At 38.9% G+C, this 24,388-nt stretch overlaps 1 protein-coding gene across 8 annotated transcripts in view; it reads left to right on the forward strand.

The window, feature by feature from the left end:
• Positions 1-23,130, forward strand: part of runx1 (RUNX family transcription factor 1) — a 62,080-nt gene extending 38,950 nt beyond the window's left edge. For 6 of the 8 annotated variants that reach the window (XM_073866277.1, XM_073866278.1, XM_073866279.1 and 3 more), the window contains 6 exons: positions 2,108-2,364; positions 3,568-3,724; positions 7,640-7,744; positions 12,841-13,001; positions 20,933-21,065; positions 21,462-23,130. In XM_073866277.1, the coding sequence (XP_073722378.1) occupies positions 2,108-2,364; positions 3,568-3,724; positions 7,640-7,744; positions 12,841-13,001; positions 20,933-21,065; positions 21,462-21,973 (1,325 nt within the window). In that variant the 3' untranslated portion in view covers positions 21,974-23,130. Of the gene's footprint in view, positions 1-209; positions 643-2,107; positions 2,365-3,567; positions 3,725-7,639; positions 7,745-12,840; positions 13,002-20,932; positions 21,066-21,461 lie in introns of those variants that run through there. The other 2 variants (XM_073866281.1, XM_073866280.1) reach the window with 2 other exon arrangements.
• Positions 23,131-24,388: the final 1,258 nt, after the last annotated feature.

Below are 24,388 nucleotides of genomic sequence, written 5' to 3' on the forward strand. Positions count from 1 at the left end.
CCAAACAATTCAAAGTAAATTAACCTTTTGACGAGAGCGCGCGTCAAAGCACGCGCGAGGAATTCCATTGACGGCTCGGCTGCTTTTTTTCTCCCGCTACGGACGGCGCTTTGATTGGTCGAGCCCACCGAGGGCCGTCATCTCTGGCCAATGAGAGCGCTCTAGGGGCAAGGCGTATGCAAATGGCCCTCCGGTCTGGCATTCCTGCGCTGCGCGTCGCCAGTAAAAGCCGCGTCGCGCCGGGAGATTCATCCAATGCGTCATTATTCCTAACGCGAGGAGTGTGAGCTGGATTCAGGAAGAATACTTTCTCCCAAAATCTTACTTTTATAGATCAAGTATTAGTTTAAAGTGAACCGAAAACGCGTGCGCCAGGGATAACGCCTACAAGGTGCGCAACTTCACGCGCACTTTCTGACGGATACGCGAGTGCCAAAACATCATCTCTGATGATTTCTGCGAAAAGAGGAAGAGAATCGACACAACGCGTTGACAAAGTTTACTTTTAAGACTAATTTCCTATTTACCCGAGAGGATTGTTACGCGTCTCTCTTTGCGCGTCTCAGCTGCGCGTCTGGATCTTCATTTCATCAGAGAAGCGCAAAAGATACCAAATGGTTTTTCTTTGGGACGCCAAATACGGTAAGATTGATTTCTCAGGTTTATCAGGATCCTTGCTTTAACTCGTCGTTTTAAATATATCAGAATATTCGAATATTTAATTACAAACACAATTGGATAGCTAAACCTACTGTTGATGTTAATGTAATAATCATAAAAGCTAACAGGATTTATCTGAATTTTTAGGCTATAAGTCGGTCTTTATTTCATTGTTAAATATATAGTGATGAAATAACATTGCAAACTGTATTTGTATTGTTGGAGTGAGAAATGTAAGTAGTAAAATAATATATCAATAGTACAAAGTTATTAAACAAGTAGTATTGAATTAGCTATGCAGACTAAAAATACATATTAACAATAAACATTTTCAGAAAAAGAAATAAATTGTAAATGCAACATTCATGAAATGTAGTGCATTATTAAAATTGGCACAAAATGACAAAGTAAACAGTAAAACTAATTGTAATAATAATTTTAATATTAAACAAATCTAGTAAGTAGATCAGTTGCTATATCATTTAAATAGGCAGAAACTTTGCTGTACTGTTTTTATTGTTTGCTAAAGTTTCCAAATCGTATGCTCATATCAAACATAGCACCCCGACTACACAATACATACAAATTTTTGCAAATAAGTGACCGGTATCGTCTGGGATTTGACAGCAGCTTTGGAAGCAATTATTTTGTAAATCATCCAGAAGACAAATACATTTAAACTTCTCAACAGAGCTTAATCCTCGCATGAAAATACACGTCATGTGCACGACTACACCTGCAATATTCTCATACAATTATACTGTGCGCTTATGAGATGCAACTTTTCCCAACTGTATGTGTATTTTAAGCGTTCAGTGTTTTGTACACTAACCTCTCTCTCTCTACCAACCACCATAAATATACTTAGTTACCAGCTGCAGTTTTGGACTCATCTGTCTCTGCGTTCACATTATGTGGCGCGTTTGGAGAGTGCGTCTGTGGCGCAGCGGTACGCCGCGTTTAACCGCATTGATTGTGGTTGAATGAATGACGCTTTAATGGTCTGAATGGTTTCAAACTGCTGCTGGCACGAGCACCAGCGCGCAGCTCAACCCACCAAAATTATTTTAAACCATTTAACCAGTTGACGTGACATTAAATTATATATAATATTTGTATAGGAGAAATATGCAGTAAATCATAAGGTTTCAGTTGTTTTAGGTAAAATACTTTTAATTAACAAAACAAAAAGTTAATTATATGCAGTTTAGTACATTTGTAATGGTTATTTTATTGTATAACAAAATACTGCATAATATTGATCCCTTCTCATTCAGTTGTTAAAGCCAAATCTAAAGTTTTATTTAAAATAAGATGAAGTTAAATAATTGTATTAAAATAAAATGTTAGATTCACATAAAGTATTTTGTTTAATTTGTGACATCTGGTGCCCATTTTAATAAGTTGAACATGAAACTGAATGCTATTTGTTTGGTTCCTGTTTCAGAACCTGCGCCTGGGCGACGCTTTACGCCTCCCTCGACCACCCTTAGCTCAGGGAAGATGAATGAGGGCTTACCCCTGGGGGCTCAGGAGAGCAGCGGCGCCGCCCTGGTGGGCAAACTACGCATGGCTGACCGGAATATGGTGGAGGTGCTTTCCGACCACCCGGGTGAACTGGTGCGTACGGACAGCCCAAACTTCCTGTGCTCGGTACTGCCCACACACTGGCGCTGTAACAAGACCCTGCCCATAGCCTTCAAGGTAAACCGCACCACAGACTGCTGATTCCTTTCTTATTGTTTCATACAACAACATCATCTCTCTATGTGATTAGACTGAGTTGCACTCACAAATGCAACAATTTTACTGACCATATTAAACTACAGCAGACAGACTTTTAAGTTATTTCTAGTTGCACAAAAATGATCATATTAGCCGTGAAAATACAAAAACATATATAGTCAATTTCTACAAAGCCTTGCCTCAAGCTTTTCCATCTCAACAGTCTTTTATAATTTGACATTAGTCTTTTAATTCTTGCCAACATCCTTAACTAATCTAATGATTTAAAGGGAAGCGTCTGTAATTGTTGTTAATCTCCTGTGGTCATGGGTGACCTCACATTCTTTCATCATCGTATTTGGCATTTGAAGGCAGAAATGTGACCCGTCTAGTCTTACAAAAACTTAAACGTAATGAATGACGCTGTGACGCACATGTTTTCCTCTAGACCATCTCTTCGCTGTTAATACTGTACTGACATTTACAGTTAATATGCAAATAACCTGCTTATTTTGTTTAGATGTGGAGATATTGCACGAGTTCACAGTAACACAGGGCAGTCGAGATGATTTGAATGCTGTTTGTTTTGTTTTCTGTATCACATCTGCCCATGTGTTTGCATGATAGTAGTCATTAAATGTCTTTAATAGACTTAAATAACTAGCGTTTACAATGGTGCTTTTATTTCACGGTAATTGCGAGATTTTGAATTGTAAAAAGCCTTCATGTGCTTCTACAACTCGTAATTACGTGATCTTTTGAGAGCTCTGACTTGTATCACCTGACCTCCGTAACGTCAGTAAAATCTTGTAATATTTAATTTAAATAATTTACAACGTGAATTAAGTGTAATGTCTTAACGCAAAATTAATGTGAACATAATCGAAAACCATATGGTGTGTGCATTATAAATAATAATATAATTCAAAGTACATATCTGAGTAAAACATCACAAGCTGTCGTCTCGTAAAATACAGTAAACATGTCTGAATGTAGAAATACTTTTCAATTATCATAAATCTTGTAATAAAATATATTAAAAAAATCTTGTAGTAATCTGTAATAAAATAAAAAGTTTTGTCAGTAAAAAGTTTAGTAAATTTGGTATTTTTAGTTATAAAAATAGTTTTAGTATATTATTAAGTTGTATCTAACGTATCTTCCTCATTCATTGAATGGCAGGTGGTGGCTCTCGGTGATATCCCAGATGGAACGTTAGTGACCGTGATGGCGGGGAACGATGAGAATTACTCTGCCGAGCTCCGCAACGCCACGGCCGCCATCAAAAACCAAGTCGCCCGATTCAACGACCTGCGATTCGTGGGCCGCAGTGGACGAGGTTAGTGGGAAAAGGAGAACCAGAGAAACATGACGAAACATGACACCAAAATAGTACATAAAGGACTTCTCAGATGGTATTGTGTCACCGTGCACAATGCTTTTAGCTGGATGTGCAGAACAGATGTTGGGTTGTGTATATCAACGATTGTAGAAATATGACACAGACACAGTATATCTAGTACATCATTGGGCCATATTGCTGCTAGATACAGACACACATTCAAATTTTTCCAAGCGAGGAGGACGTCCTCTGATGTTTCCAAATGCATATTTAGTAAACTATTACGGATACATTTGTCCCCAAATTATAGCTAAAAAGATGCATATTTGTGAGAAGGAAACACTATCGCTGAGCCATGACGAGACATTTTAACACCTGTGTGTGTCTGCGTGTTCCCATGTGTGTCTGATGTAGACCGTTACACACACTACCTGATGCGTCTGTTTCCTGTGACATGCGTCAGACAAAATCAGGTGCAGTCAAATACGACATGGCTTATCTATTTAAAGCATAACCCTTTATGTACACTAGTTAGACATCCACCTCCAATCGACCCTTTGTAACGCTGGTTAAACAACCATCTGACTGTTTAACCACTTTAGTGTGCTGTGGGTGGAGTTACAGTATAGTACAGTAATGCTCAACTGTCTCGCTTTATGTTCTCAAAGCTTTATTGAAATTTGGGTAGATGATATAGAAAGAGATCTAAAGTTCCCAAGTTTGTGTTTATAGCATTTGAATTCTGTATGCTTGCATTTGTTTGTGATGTTGCTGATTTGTAAGTTGGTTTGGATAAACATGAATGTAGATGTGCAGACATTGCTTTAAGAAGGGATCGGTGTCGTTTTGCATGCATTGCATTTGGTCTATTTTACATTTGTGAATTATATGCCAGTGAATTACTGTCACTTCTCATGGAGACACTAGAGGAACTGAAGCGAAGGGTCAAATGTGAGATATTTTTGTAGAGGTTTTCCTGTAGCTTAACTGGTAGAGCATTGCATTAGCAGCGCATATGCAAACGCAGTACATGCTGATAAAATGCATTATAGGTTTGAATAATACCTCTGTCAAATGTATATAAATGTAATCATTGCAAGACAAATCTGGTTCTAGTTTCATCCTGTAGTAAAAAGGTAGTGTAAAATAGCGCATTCATGACTCCAGCTTTCATGATGACAGAGGAGTTAGTCAACAACACTAGACTCATCTTCTGGGAAATGTGGTGTCCCGCAGGGCTGTATTGTGGGTCTTGATGCGATTTGTCTGATATAACCCTCAGCACTAATGTTGCTGTCTTACACCTGCATGCCCGGGCCTGATACACACAATCACAATGTTAACACTCTTTGTCCTTTTCTCTTTTGTCTGCGTCTTCATTTGAAAGCACATGTACGGCATAATAGAGAGAAAAACAGGATTTAGGCGTCAGACTCTGTGTTTGCTGCAGGTGTGTTTAGATCAGAGACATGCAAAGTCTGACAATGGAAGATTGTGTGTATGCTGTCTTGTACACATCTGTGGGAAATGCAAACTCACAAACACATGAACATACATTAACGTTTAGTTTAGAACAGCAAACAAAACAAACATATCTGTGCAATTTTGCTGCATGAAGGCCCTTGTCAGATATGCACATCTATACAGACGTATGTGAGAGAGAGAAAGCAGCTGTACTGTATAGTGATGGAAGTGATTATAGTTTGTGCCGGAAAAGAGTGCGGGCCGAGAGAAAGCTAGCGTGTTAACTAAGAGAGAAACATAAACTCTCTTTCTCTCTCTTTCACTACTCTGTTGAAGTGCTCAAGGTTTTTCATCAGTTAAGACCTGCAGATAAGAGAACAACAATGCATCCGTGTGGCTTTTCTTTCTTTTCATCTTCTTTGTTTACTCAATTGTGTCGAGTCGCTGTCCTTGGGCCGTTACACTGTTGTTGATTTGACTTTTTCAATTTACACACACTACAAAACACAGACGTTTACAAACAAATCATCTTAGAAAACTCACACATGTTATGTGGGGACGTCCCTATAAGGAACCACATGCACTCCCTGATTGTTTGGACATGTATGTGTCTTTTCAAGACATAACGTCTCTCATCCAATAACTCATGCACAGTGTAATGTTTGTGTGTGCTGTACTCATGTGTGATTGTGTGTTTGAGATGATTTCATAGAGACATCAGTATGGTGCACTCACTCAGGTTTGACCTCCGATCCCTCGAGTGTGTGTGTGGTCACCTGCTATTTGTCCGATTTTTGGGGACAGTTTGGAGATTTTCCCAGGTCTGGTTTTCTGGTGTGTGTGTGTGTAACTGTACCTTGCTTTAGACCCATTCATGTAACTTAAAACCATGGTTGGCACACCGGCTGCAAACGCCCTGAGCTGCATCTTATCATCATAGAGATGAGTGACAGGTGAATGCATGAGGAATTGTGTGCATAGATCCTTATTTTATGAATACAATTATTAGGAAGTAGGTCATTATTTATACTTTTTATTATTTGATGGTTGACATAATATTTAACATGAGATTGAGACCGTTTGACATGTAATGTAATTAGAGATACACCGACATATCTGCAAATCATCGGCTATAGCTTATAAACAGCCGATTGTCATGGCCGATATATCGTGTCAATCAAAAAAGAACAGGAAAATGCAATGAATTTGAGCTCTGTGTATAAAAAATCTAGTTTAATGTTCAATATTAGTCATTATATGAATGAATAACAGAATTTTTTTTATTTTAGAATCTAGTTAATGCAAGTTAATATAACCACCAAACTATCGGTATCGGTGAAAAAATTGCACCCAGTCTCACGGAGTTATGTTTAAATATTACGATGTGTGAAAATCGTGCAATACATATTTCAATTTGGCTTGCATATGATACGCCAGTCCTTCGCATTCCCTTAAACGGTGCATCTTTTTTTGTCGTTTTATTTATTGGTTTCTCAAATTTTTGCTATTTTTTTACAATTTTTGCTTGGGTTTAGGGTTATAACAACTTTTTGTTATATAAAAATGACATCCTAACCCAAACCCCAATTCTAACCCCAACTCCAAGTGACCATGGCTTAAATATAGACAAAATCATGGAGAAATCTGTATATCAAATAACCTCATTAAGCAAATCTGAAATCTAACCCTAAACCCAAGCGAAAATGGTTTAAAAAACAGAAAAATTTTGAGAAACAAATAAATAAAACCACAAAAAAAGATGCGCCATTTAAGTGACTGGGAAGTATCATATGCACGTCAAATTAGAATTTGGCGTATGTATTGCACATTTTTCGCACTTTGTGCTATTTATACGCAACTGGGTAGGAAAAATATGGTGCATCTCTAAATGTAATATATGAAGACTTCAGACAGAAATGCTTGTTAATCAGACTGCATGTTTATTGCTCATGGCCGTGACCGAGGTCTATTGAAACATTTATTTTTAAGTTGTGGATGTCTACACGTGTGTTTGTGGATGTTTATGAGGAGTGAATTCTGTCTGACTTTGTGCTGCGTCTCCTCCTGATATCTCACAGTATTATTTCAGTCTCTCTCTCTCTCTCTGTCTGAGGTCATCCGGCTCGTCCTGTGATTATTTGGGGACGGTCACATGGCTCGTGTCTCTGCTGCAATGTGCGTTTAAAGACACAACAAAGGCGACTTTAAATCCTCGTGTGTGCCTTTTACCAAAGTACAGGCAGTAATGTTGGGTAGACTTGACAGCTGTCCATCAAAAGATCTGCTGTAATGTCCTCATCCATAAATACACGCAACCTCAGTCTCATCTCATCTTTCTAATCGGGTTTAATAGCCTCAAGCTTCCTAAATGCGGACATGGCAAATACATCTGCTAAATCTGTTCAGCACATCTACTGTAATGTCTCACCTGTGTTTTCTCTTTCACAGGGAAGAGTTTTACTCTCACCATCACCGTGTTCACCAACCCTCCGCAGGTGGCCACCTATCAGAGAGCCATCAAGATCACAGTGGACGGACCGCGAGAGCCACGCCGTAAGTTCACATCACTCATCAGTTCACCCCTCATGAAAATTAATCATGGTTTTACTACAGTTAAAACAAAAAGCAATGGTTACTGTAGTAAATATAAACATGGTAAAATAAACTGTAGCAAAATAAAAAAAATTTACACCATGGTAACCCTCTAAAAAATAATGGGTCGTTTTACCCCAACTGCGGGGTTATGGTAAAACACCCCACCTGTTGGGTTAAAACGACATATTATTTGGGTCATTTTAACCCAGAAATATGTCCTATAGTTACCCATCCATGGGTTAAAAACAACCCAACGTTTTTTAGAGTGTAGTGTAGTAAAAACTTTTTTTCTTTTGAATGATTTTATATGTGTATATGCATAACTGTATGTATGTACTTATAAGTTTTTATGTTTTCATGTGCAAAATGATGCAAATAGAATTTTTTTGTTGACCAAAAAATCTAATAAAAAAAAATAGTAAAACCATGGTTTTGCTAATAGTAATCAATACACCAAAAACTCAAGGTTAATTTTCATAAGGGACCGCTTAAACTAGTGCTGGGAGTAACTTACCAACTAACTAACAGCAGTGACATGATTAATTTAACTACATGGTTCTTCTCTTCAGTTTGATCTAAACTAGGGCTTGGTGATATTGACCCAAATTGATATCTTGGTAGTTTTGGGATGAATGGCGGTATACAATAAATATTTCTACTTTATATTCTATAAAGTGTAATAAATATTTATGCAAATTTAAATACAGGGTTTAACTTCCTGTTTGAAACATGCAAGCTAGTTGGACATCTTACGTCTGACCTTAGTAGGGTTGGGAACCCTGTTTTTTAAATGGAACCAGCGGAACCGCACGAAATTCTTAAGTTCTAAAAGCGGTTCCGATGCGACGCACGGCCAAAGCACTGAAAGCGGTCACTTTAAATAGCCATGTCTTGCCTCATGAATATTAATTACGTTGAGCCACAGTTTACAGTCATGCACCCAAATTAACGCAACTTAACAGAGAAAACACCCGCGCTGCTGAGGTAACGATGAAGCAAAGTTTAAAACCTGTGACAAAAATCTCCTGCAAAGGCGGCTGTACAGTACAAGTCATATGACAAAACACTTGCTCCAGCACGACATGAATCTCAAATCATGCAGTGTTTTCAAATGTTTAAGAATTACTACTCATAACATGTCCACTTCACCAGGTACACTGTACATTTTTTTTTTAAATTTTTTGTTAAATCAACTCAGATTTACAAGTCATGTCAACAGAAGTGAGTTGTCACAACTTATAAAATATAGTTGAGAAAAGTCAACTTAATTATTTAAGTTTTAACAACTCACCTGTAGTTATAACAACTCATATCTAGTCAAGATAAATAATAGTAAGTTGAAATGACTTGTAATTCCGAGATGATTCAACAATTTTTTTTTAAATGTAGTAAACCTTACAAGGACTACTTCATCAAGAATAAATGATATAGTAATTATTGATAAATACGAATGGAATTGTTTAACTATCGTGCATTATTTTTCATAATTTTTATTATGATGGAATCGGAATCAGAACCGGGAATCGTTAGGAAGAACTGGAACCGGACATTTCTTACGATACCCAACCCTAGACCTCACCTTACATTTTTGGCTGAACTACTGTTGTTAAGGAGGGTCATATCAAGACCATACCGATATACAGTCCCTCCAGAAAAACGTGATTATGATTCAAAGCATAATCAGCCAAAGTCCGCATATTTATGCAGGGGCCGCATTTTTTCAAATACGCCGCACTTTCGCCACATAAAATGCAGATTTCCGCAAAATATGCAGGGCTTGCATGACTTCGTAATCCCCGCATTTTCGTAGCAAAAAGTCATATATATCTTAGCAAAAAGTAAAAAAAATGTTGCATTTACTTAACACAAGCACAACCATGTCCCCTGTTGACATGGGAACGTTATGAAGTGACGTAAATACGCAAAGTGAACATCATTGAAAAGCTGCAAACCCCAACCATAGTTTGGCAAGTTCCCGCCTTTTTATTTGCATTAAATCGCATAAATATCTTGCATATTCCATCGCATTTTTAAATAAAACGTGCCGCAAGGATTTTTGCCCGCAACAATCACAAAAAACTTTGCATTTCTCTGGAAGGACTGGATATAGACGCTTTTGTCTCATCCAGTATCCTGTTGGGAAAAAATATGGAAATATTACTACAACTTAATATACCACCCAGCCCTAATCTGAACACCTTATCAACTTTGGTTTACTTTTAGAAGTTTTGTTAGTTTTTACAAAAAACAAAACCCCAACACTTTCCCAACTTCACATCACTTTCTAGAAAAGGAATAATATATGAAGATATAAACAGTATCATATATATAAAACACACACTATAAGTATTATTATTGCAGCACATTAGTATTTCACTAATATAAACGTTTTGTACACAGTAGATCTCAAAATATTTTTTTATTGTAAGTATAATTTGTGTTTGTCATCCTGGCGTGTGTGTGTGTGCTTGAAAGAGTTTTTATAGCGTGGCTTTATATGCTCTTGTATCACGCTGTGCTCCAGTGCTGGTTGCCGTGGCACGGCTATTCCCCGTTGGTCCGTTATTCCGGTCGGGAATCTGTCTGGCGGCGCCACCCCACATATTCGGGGTCTGTCTGGCCCGGTGTTCAAAGCTGTCAGACGCGCTCTCTGATTTCAGCGGGACTTCCTCTCCTCGCGTGTGCGCAGACGAGCGCGTCTGCATGAGTGCGGCTGACGGCTTCGCACAGCTGCGAGCGGCGTCTCTTTCCGTTTGCTTTTTCTCTCAACGCCTGTGATCATTAATCCGGCGTGCTCGCCCGGTCTCGATGTGTGAGGTCAGAGAGAGTCGCCCACACACGCACATATGCGTCTCCTTTTACTGTAAATGCAGACAGACTGAAAAGCAGCATGTGAAATCCTCCTGTGTAAAATACGCACCTCCAACACTCATACACATAAAGATGAGATGTACAGAGAAACATCAAGACATTTACACACATCACCATAACAACAATCACAATTAGGATTTTCAAAACAAAATCTATTTCATTTTCTCCTCTCCTTCTCTTCTGCTTCCATTTCTCTTCAGCTCTCCGGCTCATTTCTTCTCCTCTCCTCTGCTGTCCCTCTCTTCCCCCTTTTTCTCTCCTTTCTTCTCCTTAGCTCCTTCTTTCAATATTCATCTCCTCTCCTGTTTTGCTTCTCCCCTCTGCTCCTCTTTTTTCCTCTCCTATATTTCTACTTCATTTGCTCATCTGCTCTTCTCCTCTCTTTACTCCTTTTCTCTCTCTCTTTCTCCTGTTTTCTGCTCTTCTTTTCTTCTCTCCTCTCCTCCCTTTCTCTTTTTCTCTGTTCCTCTTATCTCTTCTCCTCTGATCTCCGTCTGCTGTTTTCTCCTATCTTTCTCCACTCTTGTACTCCTCTTATCCACTCTCCTCGGCTCATCTGCTCTTCTCCTCTCTTCACTCCTCTCTCTCTCTTTCTCCTGTCCTCTTTTCTTCTCTCCTCTCTTTCTCCTTTTTCTGTTCTTCTCATCTCTTTTACTCTGCTGTTTTCTCCTATCTTTTCTCTTCTCCTCTGCTTCTTTTATTCACTCCTCTCTGCTCATCTACTCTTCTGCTCTTTTCACTCCTCTTTCTACTGTCCTCTGTTCATCGTCTCTCCTCTTCATCTGCTGTTTTCTGCTGTCATCTGCTCCTCTTTTCTTTTCTTCTCTCCTCTCTTTCTCCTTTTTTCTGTTCTTCTTATCTCCTTTACTTTGCTGTTTTCTCATATCTTTCTCCTCTCTCTTTTCTCCTCTCTTTCTCTTCTCCTCTGCTTCTTTTATTCACTCCTCTCTGCTCATCTGGTCTTCTCCTCTCTTCACTCCTCTTTCTCCTGTCCTCTTTCCATCGTATCTCCTCTTCATCTGCTGTTTTCTCCTGTCCTCTGCTCCTCTTTTCTCTTCTCTTTCACCTCTTCTGCTTCTTTTATCCCCTCTCCTCTGCTCTCCATCTACTATTTTCTCCTCTCTTTGTCCTCTCCTCTACTCCTCGTTTCTTTTCTTCCGTCTTTCTCTTCTCCTCTGCTCCTCTTTTTTCTTGACCATTCTTTTTTTACCTTCTCACTTTTCTCTTCACTCTTCTCCTCTGTTCTCCTTCTCTTTTCTCCTATATTTCTCTTCTCCTCTGCTTCTCTTCTCCACTCTCCTTTGCTCTCATTCTGCTCTTTTCTCATCTCTTTACTTCTCTTTCTCTTTTTCATGTCTTCTGTTCCTCTGTTCCTCTGCCCTCTGTCTGCTGTTTTCTATTATTTTTCTCCTCTCATGTACTTCTCTTTTCTTCTCTCCTTTGCTCATCTCTTTGTCCTCTCCTCTACTCCTCATTTTTTCTCTTTTGTCTTTCTCTTCTCCTCTGCTCCTCTTTTTTCTTGACCATTCTTTTTTCCTTCTCCTCACTTTTCTCTTCACTCCTCTACTCTGTTTTCCTTCTCTTTTCTCCTCTCTTTTTCTTCTCCTCTGCTTCTCTTCTCCACTCTCCTTTGCTCTCATTCTGCTCTTTTCTCCTCTCTTTACTCCTCTTTCTCTTTTTCCTGTCCTCTGTTCCTCTGGTCTCTGTCTGCTGTTTTCTATTATTTTTATCCTCTCATATACTCCTCTTTTCTTCTTTCCTTTGCTCCTCTGCTTCTTTTATCCCCTCTCCTCTGCGCTTGTCTCCTCTTCTTGTCCTCTTCTCTACTCCTCATTTCTTCTCTCCTGTCTTTCTCTTCTCATCCTCCTTTCTATTGTCCTCTCTTTTCCTTTTTTTTTTCTCTTCACTTCTCTCTGTTGTCCTTCTCTTTTTCCTCTCCTCTTTTCTCTCTTTTCCTCTGCTCTCCTTCTTCTCTTGTCTCCTTCTTTTTTCTTATGCTCTTTCTCCTCCTGTGTTATTTAGCAGTGCTATCAGGCCATCCAGTGTGTTATATGCAGGTGTCTGTGTGTGGTTGTGTGTGTGTGTGTTAGAGTCAGAACTTTATTGTGTTTTGAATTTGATAATGGACAACAGGTAACACAATCGTTTTCTCTTATCTCCGTTATGTATGTATGTGTATCCAGGGCATCGACAGAAGGCGGATGAAGGTGTAAAGCCAAGCGCGTTAGCTTTCTCTGAGCAGCTGAGGCGAAGTGCCATGCGCTGTAGTCCACACCATGGCCCCGCCCCCAACCCACGCCCCACCCTCAACACGCCCCCGTTCAGCAGCCCCGCCCACAGCCAGATTTCTGGTGAGTTAGTCCAGTAATTCACTTTATGTTTCATTATAAATCCACATCAAAGAGCAGCGCAAGAGCAGGGACGGGCCATCATCACTTTTAAACTAAAGTCTTATTGTTACAGTAATTCATCAATACGGCATTTGCATTTGGATGCACTTGTGATTCTTTTCCAGTGCTGTTAGCCGCTTTAGGGATAGTGGAAGGGTGTGTGACTGTGTGTGTGTGTGTGTGTGTGTGTGTGTGTGGTACTTTGTTATTGGTTCTGCTTGTTCCTGGCAGGTGATGGGGGGAAGTGGGGACACATCACACATCATCGAACATTCAGACATAACAAATACAGAGAACAAGGACACCTTTGATTGGAGCTTAGCTGAGCATGCCAGAGCGTGTCACTACACACACACACACACACACACACACACACACACACACACTGGAAGGGAAAGTTTAGGTCCAAATAACATTCAGTAACAATTCAGACCTCTTGGTGGCCACAAATACGTCTTTACGAATGAAACAAAAGAAACGATGAAAGAGCAAAGTCAAACTTTCTGTCCTTTCATGTATTCATAAAACACACGAATGCCTATACAGACATTTCCCACAGTCCCAGCTGTCATGATATTCTTATACTGTATATTTGGTCTGTTTGGATTATGATGAAGCAGATCTACATGATATGTGTGTTCACAGCGCATGATCACCCATCATTACTCATGTTTTGTTTATAAAACATTTTGTACTTATAATATACTTTACCTTGTTTCATTTTTATGTTCGGTCTCAGTTTCTGAGAAATGAACTGACAGGAGCTCTAAGTTAAGCCCCAGCACTTCTGCTTTTCAGTTATTTCCCAACGAATAAAACACGGAGCTCCACCTCTGAAATATTGACATCATCTCAGTTTCTCTTCCCCTTCATGTGTGAGGTGTGTGTGTGTGCACGCAAGTGTTTGTGTGCGTGTGTGAGACAGAGAGACAGAGAGAGAGAGAGAGAGAGAGAGAGAGAGAGAGGGATATATAGAGAGCGATCACCTTGCATGTGTGTATTTGTGAGGAAGCAGAATAAAGGAAGTGAGATTAATGTCACAGGAAGCAGGTTTGTGTGAAAATCCCTAATTCAAAACACAACCAAATCTTCGTTTTGTCTATTGAAATGATTGGATTTAATTATAAAAGGATCACCAGAGGATCAATACAGTTTATAGATGATGTGAGCTGTATAGTTTTATTTGCAGTACATTTAGGGGCGGTTTCCCGGACAGGTCTTATCTTAGTCCCAGACTAAAATGTATGTTTGAGCTGCCTTCTTAACATATAACAGTACCATTGTGTTGTCTCAAGATGCACACCTGTATTGTTTTTTGTAAGGTTTATCTGAATTGTCCTAATATAACTAAGCCCCTTAAGTGTTCCATCATGATCAAACCTTACAATGATAGGATTTATTTCCATTCTGACCCAAGCCTTTTCATGTTAGTTTGTGCAGCAAATTTTTTGTTAAAGCAAAAAATTACAACACAATATAGGGCCAGATTTACTAAACGGGGCAAATTAACGTCAGAATGCAATTCCAAAAAAGCGCCAATGAGAGTGGTGATATCAGCGGGTTATTTACTAAAAACACACAAATTAAATAACACAGGAGGAACAGTTGATTTCCATTATGACCAATGCAATCTACTAAGAGCAGCACAAATTAGTTCAGAAGTATGCAGAGCTGATGAGGTGCGGGTGATCTACTAACACCTGATGCGCTTGAGTTCAGCACCACGGACATTACAGCTGAATATTCAGGGAGTGAAATCTCAGCTAATGAAGTCATAGGACACAGAAACGAACTGGAGGACAAAAAAATGAAGGTTTAGAAGAAGTTTTGAAATGTCTGGTATTGTGTGACGACTTCTCGTGATTCCTATTTTATTTACTTCAGCAAATAAAAAATAATATGGCTTGGCAAACAATATTTTTGAATAATATGTTCTTTGGCTTTCCAAATAAACTGTTATATGCAAAAAAAATCCTTTGCATTGTATCACGCGTTCTCTGCTTTCTGGTATGCCTCTTTTTTTTAGCAATAATTGCAGCCATTTCAAGCGCAAGTGATTTAAGACATGATATTTCGAAGTTAAATAATGGTGCAAATAGCAGTAATACCACACATGCAAAGATTAGTAAATCACGTTGTGTGAATTATTTAAATAATCTCCTCCCATAAATTTTGTGTCTGAAAGGGAAACTCCTAAAAATGAATATGCAATAAGATCAGCCACAAAAATAACTAGACCGCACCTTTTTAGTGCTAATTATCCACTACATGTCTTTAGTAAATCCAGACAGTTGTTATTTAACTCCAACATGATGGTTTGCGCTGACGCAAGCTTTTAGTAAATCTGGCCCTAATTCTCATGAGCAATATAAGAGCATAAATAATTATGTATAATAAATAATAATTAATTAATTAATTAATTAATAATTAATAATTACTTGAGCAGTAGCACGAATATATTTGTAACAATAGCCAACAATACATTGCATGGGTCAAAATGATCTTTTTTAATGCAATAAATCATTAGGATATTAGGTAAATGTGTTACATATTTAGTAAATTTCCTACCGTAAATATATCAAAAATGTATTTCTCAGTAGTAATATGTGTTTGCTAGGGCTTCATTTGGACAACTTTAAAGGTGATGTTCTCAATATTTGGATTTTTTGCACCCTTAGATTCCAGGGGCCTCATTTATCAACATTGCGTAGAAAATGTTCTATATTTGTACCTATGAATGAAATTTAGAATGTGCCTAAGTACAAAAAAATCGGGATTTATCAAACGTGCGCACGTGGTTCGTACGCACATCAGTAAGTAATGCTTGATGATAAATCCCACTTGTTCTTAAGCACCATGCTCGTGCACGTTCATATTCATTTGCATTCGAAACGCCTCCAATGAACCATATATGGTGACAACACCTCCCGTTATATGTCACGTGGTTGTGCTTTTTCCCTCATCGCAATAATGACAAAGAGAGCGTAAAAGAGGAATTTTACAGACACAGAAATTGAGTTACTGGTGGATGAGGTTAAATCCTAATAACACATCCTATTTGGTTTACTTAGTGCGGGAGGAATGACTAACAAACAAATCTACATGGGAACATGTTACCAGTGAGTTTAATTCCGTTGAATATGAGGAGAGAACACTTCCAAAAATAAAAAAGTGGTTTGACATTAAATTATCAGCAAAAAAAAAAAAAAAAAAAAAAAAAAACGCGTCACAGCACACCGACGTAAAACGAGTGCAACTGGAGGAGGACAGACAACTTTCCACCTTGGACAGCAGCATATATAACCAGCATCATTGGCGCGATCTTTGAAAACGCGCTACCGGCGGAATGGATTATTTGCCAAGTCTTCCAATAACGCAAGATAAGCCATTGCACTGTGTCAAGCATTTGTCGGAGACTTCATTTATACAAATCACATGTAGAGCTTTCACAGATACACATACATATCACAAATAAATCATTATACTTATTTCCTGTTACCATACTGACATTAATCATTTTTAACACCTGCTTGTGGATAAAAAATAGACACTTCTTTACTCACTGGAACAGGGTCCTATATGTAGTATCGTTATTCTACCACTACTCTGCGTACGCATACTCAGAGGTGTGCGTATATTTACACACATTTCTACGTATAAGTGCAATTTGATAAATTCCACACTTTGCGTAAAACTGTTCCTACGCACACTTTACGCATACTTCTGTGCGTACGCACGCTTGATAAATGAGGCCCCTGATTTTCAAATAGTTGCCAAATATTGTCCTATACCAGGGGTGGCAACGTCGGAGAGCCACAGTCCTGCAGTTTTAGCTCCAGCCCTGATTAAACTTCACCTGTCTGTAGGTTTCTAGTACCTCTTTAGATCTTGATTAGCCGGTTCAGATGTGTTTGATTAGAACCGGAGCTAAACTCTGCAAGACTGCGGCTCTCCAGGTTTGACGTTCACCACCTCTGTCCTATACTAATAAACCATACATCAGTGGAAAGATAATTTATTCAGATCTCAATTTATTGAGAAAACATTTCTTCAGAAAATATTGACCATTATGACTGCTTTTGTGGTCCAGAGTCAGATATAGCATTGAGCTCTGGATGGGTTAATGATGAAGTGAGCGGTGGAGTGAACCGGGTTGGGCTGTGACGCTGGATCTGAATGTTTCCTGCCGCCTGCTTCTCTCTGATCCGACAGCCAGAAATAGCCATGGGAACGCAGCCAACGGAAACCGTTATTAAGTCAATTCGAGAGCGCTTTTTCTTTCTCTTTCTCGTTATTTGCTACTTCTCTTTTCAAACGGGAGAAAATGGGGAGCAGCTGCGGTGCCACGGGTTAGACGCGTCTGTTTGTTTGTTTGCACAGGATTTGCGTGCAAATATGAGGAAGCTTATGAATTTAAAGAAGTTTGCATTTACAGCATGCATTAGTGTGTAGGTATGTGTGTGGACATAGAGCGTGAGAGAGAGAGAGAGGGCAGAAAGCGGAAGTTTGGACTGAAATATGTTTGGAGAACGATTTTTGGCAGCTTTCAAAGTAACGCAACACTTACTGCTGTAGTTGTTTTCTTAAAAACCACTATACTGTAACATTACACCACAGGGACATCAAATAAGTTACAGCCAGACGTCTCGGATGACTCCAGATACTTTTTTGTATCTCTCGGGTGTTTTCCTTAAGTGTAAACTTGAATAAAGAATTCGCTGGAGGGAATTTTAAAAGCTGGAAACATCACAGAAGTTACAACTTTGATCATTCCAGTAAATTAAAACCGGTGAGAATAGCTGGAAATTCTCGTGGAAAAAGTCATTTTAATCCCAATTCCAAAAGACATATTTTTATAGTACACAATATGAATCATTACAGGACACGACTCAACAGATACTCCATCATCTTTTTACTGACAGGAACACTTTGGCCAGACTGCAAAAACAAACTAAAATTCGTACTCTGTTATTTGCTTCGATTTCCAGCATTATTGTCATCTTAAAATCAATAAAACAAAATATATTTACTTGAGAAGCAAAATTATGCATGGTTTTATGTCTTGGTTTCAGAGAAATCTGAAAATCTTGTGCAATTTTTCTTAAAACAAGAAAAAGCTGTTTTCAAGTGGGGTAAGAAAAATAATTCAATTCAAAAGCAAAAACAAAAACAAACCAACCATATTTGTTCTTGTTTAAGGCATAAACTTCACAAGATTTCTCTAAAAAATCAAGACATTAATTGTTTTGCCGACGTATGGCAATAGTTGTATGGGTTCTTTAAGAACATTTTGTATTTATGTGCCTGTAAATGTAAGTAGTTATTGAGTTTCGTATCTCTCCCAACCATTTTTGGTAGCCGTATGTGTGTGATCTCAGTAATAAATGATTGAGTCCTGCTAACACCGGATGCCTGAATCCGCCTCCAGCCACCCACCCAGCCATGTGTGACTCCTGCCCCAGATCAGAAGCCCTCAGCCTGGGGAGGGGAGGCAGGAAAAGTGGGGGGGAGAAGGCTGGCAGCGGGCCGCGGTCTGGATTCACTTGAAACGGGCCGCTCGCTCTTTGGCCGCCGTGTGTAATTTGCTTCCCCTGTGATGGGCTGCCCCGCTCTTCTGTTTGAAAGTCTGTAGGATATCAGGGAGCGTTTATTAGACCGCAGGGATGGAGAGAAAACAACCAAACTTGTACCGATACAACCGTCTCCTCCCAAACGCTTACTCAGACTTTATTATTCAGTGTTCTCATGTTTAGCTGAAATAGTTTTGGAAAAACAAATGTGCAGATGAAAATACTCTCATTCAAATACTGACTATGTGTAATATGCAACGTTTTACTCATTTACTTTTGTTAATATTAAAGTATTAGTTGAAGTTGTAATGAGGTTTAAAAAACCAGATGTGTAGAGAGTTTAACCTAACAAAGCCTCTCCGGGTGTATTATAAAACACACACATCTGTGATCGACTCTCTTCATTTCTTTGTTTTTATACTTACAAGAACACATATTATGCATATTAATGTTTTTTTATAGTGTTCACCCTATACAAAACTCTTTAATTTCTGTAATATGGTATTTTTTGAAGCAGCTTCTACGGAGTTATTGTGTAAATATGATTTTGCTATGATACCACCACAGTACCTTATTTTAAGAAAACAAAAAAGACCACAAAGCCAGTCTTAACTCTTTCGCTGCCAGCGTTTAAAAAAAAAAGTTTAATGCCTTCCAGAAAATGTTCTTCTTAAAATATATAACAAACAATATATCAAATGTAAGAACAGATTCTCTGCTTTCAAAAAAAAAAGTTTCATACGTTTCATCTACCTTCATTATTTCTCTTTTTATCACCTCTCAAATATGTGTAGGTTTGTTTAAAAAAACATTTTGAGCAAAAAGCTGAAATAATCGCATTTTTGTAAAGGACTTTTGATAGAGATCAGATGCAGAGCCATTTTTAAAACATACACGGAGTTCTTTCTCTTTCACGTGAGGCACTACTTCCAGGTTGTATAAGTTGCGGACTGGTGGATAATAGAGGTATTGCGGAAAGCCGGAATTTCTCGTCATTGGCAGGGGAGCGTTTTCTTTTAATTGACGAGTTATCTCGTAAATGGCGGGGAAAGAGTTAAGGGGCTGTCCACACGGAGACGCGTATCACTGTATACATATAAATTTGTTATCGTATTGGCGTTTCATCCACACGGATCCGGCATTTTGGGTGACTGAATCCGCTATTTTTTGAAACCGGGTCCTAAAGTGGATAAATCTGAAACCGACACCCTTGCGGTTTCATCTGTACAGCAAATCCGTATATTTTGTGAAGCGAAAACATCATCACGTCACGTGTCGGAAGCGTCACACGTAACAGCAACAACAATAACGGCGGACTACGTGATTGTGTTCGTGCTACAGAAGCTACTAAAGCCTACTAGCTTTATTACAGCAAAATATATTGCTTCTATGCAATTGTGGTGAGCAACAGGCGATAATGGACAACACCATACGTTGGTTATGCGCATGCTCAAAGTCTTCTTCTCCGTGTATAGTGTATATCTGTGGCAGAATTACAGCGCCCCATACTGGTCCGGCATATATATTACACCGCTTTCAGTCGGTTTCAGTGGTTTCATGTTAACGGATAATTTTTTTAGAGCAAGGAAAAATAAAGATCGGATAGGGAATGCACCAGCTTCGTGTGGACATAGCCTAAGTCGCACAAGTATTTTTGTAGCAATAGCCAACAATACATTTTATGCGTCAAAATTATCAATTTTTCATTTACTCCAAAAATCATTAGGATATTCAGACTTCATAGGACAACTTTTTTTTTTACTTTTTGCACCCTAAGTTTCCAGTTTATTTAAAAAGTTATATCTCCTAACAAACCATTGATTGGTTTTGTAGTTCAAGGTCACAATGTGTAAGTTTAGTACATTAAAGGCGGAGTCCATGTTGTTTGAAAGCCAATGTTGATATTTGAAATCACCTAAACAAACACGCCCAAACCCCAATAGAATCTGGACCTTCTGTTGATAGACCCACCCCACACATACGCAACCCGGCATTTGATTTCATTTGATTGGCTATAAGTGTGTTTTGGTAGTCGGCCCGTCTCCTTTTCCAAACCGTTTTTCAAACATCGTGGACTCCGCCTTTAAGGTTGAGAATTTAACCCTTAAACCCTTAAACCAAAACTGCAATTTATTAAAAATAATATTTAAGTGGTGCAGCAGAAAGTTTTCTGTAAAATAAAACTCCAAAGTATGTTAATTTCAGGCATGCCCAATTCAGCAAAAAAGCATATTATACTAAAAGAATGAAACAATCATACTGTGATGTCATCTGAATATAATTGTTGAATATTGTGATTGAATATAAATTTTTTCATTTCTGATTCTCGACAGATGCAAACTTCTCCTTCCTGGTCGTATGAACAGTCGTATCCTTACCTGGGTCCCATCTCCACCCCAACGGTTCATCCCACAACACCAATATCACCCAGCCGAAACGCCATACACTGTAAGTACTTAATATAATGTAGTATTACCATGGTAATATCTTGTTAATGCTTTCTTTGCAAACAGAACCTTTCCATGATACAGTGATGATATCAAATATGAATTTCATTGAAATAATATGGAAATCTAAATCATCACTGGATTTAACACAGTGACTTTTGTTGGTCAATAGCTTGAATGATAAAGTACCCATGAATAAAACAATCTCATTTTTATTAGAAACATCTTAGACAGGGTTGATACTCACATTTCATCATCTTTAAATCCTGTAAATCTCATATGTTGTTTGTGTTTTAAATAAAAAGCTTTTATTAACACAAAACAGTGTTTTACAAATACCAAGTCTCTTTAATTTGAATCAATCATGCATATTAATCATAACATTGTCTTTTATCAGGTCCGGATCTAACAGCGTTTACCGACCCGCGTGTCAGTCTGGAGCGTTCCTTCCCCTCGCTCCCCTCCCTACCAGACGGGCGTTTCTCTGACCCTCGAGTGCCCTACCCCACCGGAGCGTTCACTTACACGCCGACCCCCGTCACCAACGCAATCGGCATCGGGATGTCGGCTATGACGACCCCCGCCGCCCGCTTCCACACGTATTTACCGCCGACCTACCCCGCCGGCTCTTCTCAAGGTCAGGGCGGACCCTTCCAAACCAGCTCGTCGCCCTATCACCTGTACTACAGCAGCACGGCCGGATCGTACCAGTTCTCCATGATGCCGGGGGGAGGCGGAGGCGAGCGCTCGCCACCCCGCATCCTACCGCCCTGCACCAACGCCTCCACAGGCTCCGCCCTCCTGCACCCCTCTCTGCCCAATCATAGCGACGTCGTGGTGGAAGCCGAAGGAAGTCACAGCAGTTCGCCAACCAGCATGTCCGTCGAAGCCGTTTGGAGGCCGTATTGAGAACTAAGACTGAAGTGTTTGACCAATAGGACGTGGGCAGCTGAATTTGGTGGTTTCTGATTGGAGCATTTTGGACTCTTCGTTTTACACCGCACAGCATGAGACTAGTTGTGGATAGTTTGTATTATTATTATTAATGTTGTTATTATTATTGTTATTGTTATTGGTCTCATCATCATCATCATCATACAACATTGTTCAGCAGTGGCAGCCATGTTTTGAGTTCACTTTTGTTTCTTGAACATCCCAACTATGCAGGTACACAACCCTAAATGCTCAGCCAATCCTTTGCAAGCATGTGCTCCCATTGTACACAATGATAAGAAAATTGCGTTAACTTGCTAGGCAAGATTCTTTTCGTACTGTAACTCCGCCATAACAGTTGTTGACCTAAAAGAAACTGACGACTTACATCACCCTGCACGCAAACAGACACGTGTTTCGTTTTGTATTCTTACGTTTCAGTTTACATTGCTGGAAGTGTTTGAGGTCATATACGTGCTTATAAACTATGATAGTAACACTGCACCGCCACAACAGTATAGATGCAGAATGCCGCAGAACGGGGAACGAGACGCTGCGTCACCAAAGCTACGCTATGAGAACGCCTTCTGCGTGACTGCTCTGAATTTGGTGCCAGAGAACGAAACTTATTATACAGTCAAGTTTTCCAAGTATTTGTCATAAAGTGAAAGATACATTTCAAAGAGACTGGCCTTTAATCTTTTCTACTCTGTTGTCGATGTTTTCTCAGCCCTTTTGACACACTGTAGCCAAGGTAAAGCACTAAGCATAGGAAACAAAGTCTTTGCCAATAGCGATATGCTCTTAAGAGTTTAAACAGACATTTGACTCAGTAAGTTTCCAGGTTTATGAGACTTCACTGCCTTTCACGCTCTTTCTCTTCTCACCGGGAATTCAAGCTTTAATGGTTGGATGGATGTAAGATGGACCTTTTGTGTAAATAGATTGTAAATGACTTCAATGGCAGTCAGATGATGACATCATCGATTGCTCAACACAAGACACTGTTCTCAACTTCCACCATTGTGAAATGGGCAAATCTTGCCAAATGCAGCTTAAAATGTTTGTTTTTTGTCCTGTTCAACATTTCTTTGCTGAATATAATACGGTTGTGAAGAAACTGCTCATTTCTATGCCATGTGTTGTGTCTTTATTTCTTCTTCAGCATCATTGCTGTTACTCGTAGTGATTTGGACAAAACCCCTAACACTTAAATCTTAATCTGTCTCTTAGTTTTCATGTATCGCATCTTACAAAGCTTGGTAATTTTGGAAATATTCAAAGTTGGAAACTTAATTATCTCGTAATGAGATAAAAATTATAGAAAATTATTTGTGCATGTTGGTAATTTATACAAATCACATACAAACATTAGCTGCCTCGACATCAGACTCATTTTCATCTGCGTGCCACATTTTCCATGGAAAGTTTCCATAATTCCCAGAATTTTGCAACCCTAAACATTCTCCAGACACGGTTGATCTGGTGATATTTTTTAAGGAGATATGTGCTGTCTTTTAATTAATCTTCTAATTAAATATATAAAACCAGATTTTTTGCCTGGTTCATAAAATTGGTAACAAAATTCTTTGACATTAAATCTGTGACCTGAGCCATGCATAGAGTCCAAAATATTTAGTTTGGGAAGGTGCTCTTTTGATTGTAAAATCAAACACTCATATTTTTTAATAGAACAATAAATAAAGTTTTTAGCATGAAATCCACATTAACTTAACTAATAAATTAAAAAAGCGCCGGTGGGTCAGCAGAGTTTAAGGGTTAAATTCTCAACCTTAATGTACTAAACTACCCTGAACCACAAAACCAGTCAATGATTTGTTAGGAGATTTTAAATAAACAGGAAACTGGGTGCAAAAAATAAAAATTTTGAAAAAACTGCATTTAAGGTAAATTTTAGCGGCATCTAGTGGTGAGGTTGCGAATTGCAACCAACGGCTCAGTCCACTGCTCAACCCTCGCTTTTAAAACGCATAGAGAAGTTACAGTAGACGCCACCAGACAAACATGTCATCGTCGGAGACAACTTAGTAAAAAAAATTGTCCGTTAAGGGCTTCTGTAGAAAAATGGCAGCACAAAATGGCGACTTCTATGTAAGGGGACCCCCGATGTATGTAGATAAAAAGGTCTCATTCTAAGGTAATAAACACATAACGGTTCATTATGAAAGGTCTTTATACACCCCTGATAATATAGTTTTGTATATTATTTAGCATTTCTGTCAAGAGATCCTTCTAACAAATTACACACTGCACCTTTAAGTTGTCCAAATGAAGTCTGAATATCCTAATGGTTTTTGGCGTAAAAGAAAAATCGATCATTTTGACGCATAAAATGTATTGTTGGCTATTGCTACAAATATACCCATGCGA

This window comes from Misgurnus anguillicaudatus, chromosome 3 (genome assembly GCF_027580225.2).
Source record: "Misgurnus anguillicaudatus chromosome 3, ASM2758022v2, whole genome shotgun sequence".
In the NCBI taxonomy this organism is placed as follows: domain Eukaryota; kingdom Metazoa; phylum Chordata; class Actinopteri; order Cypriniformes; family Cobitidae; genus Misgurnus; species Misgurnus anguillicaudatus.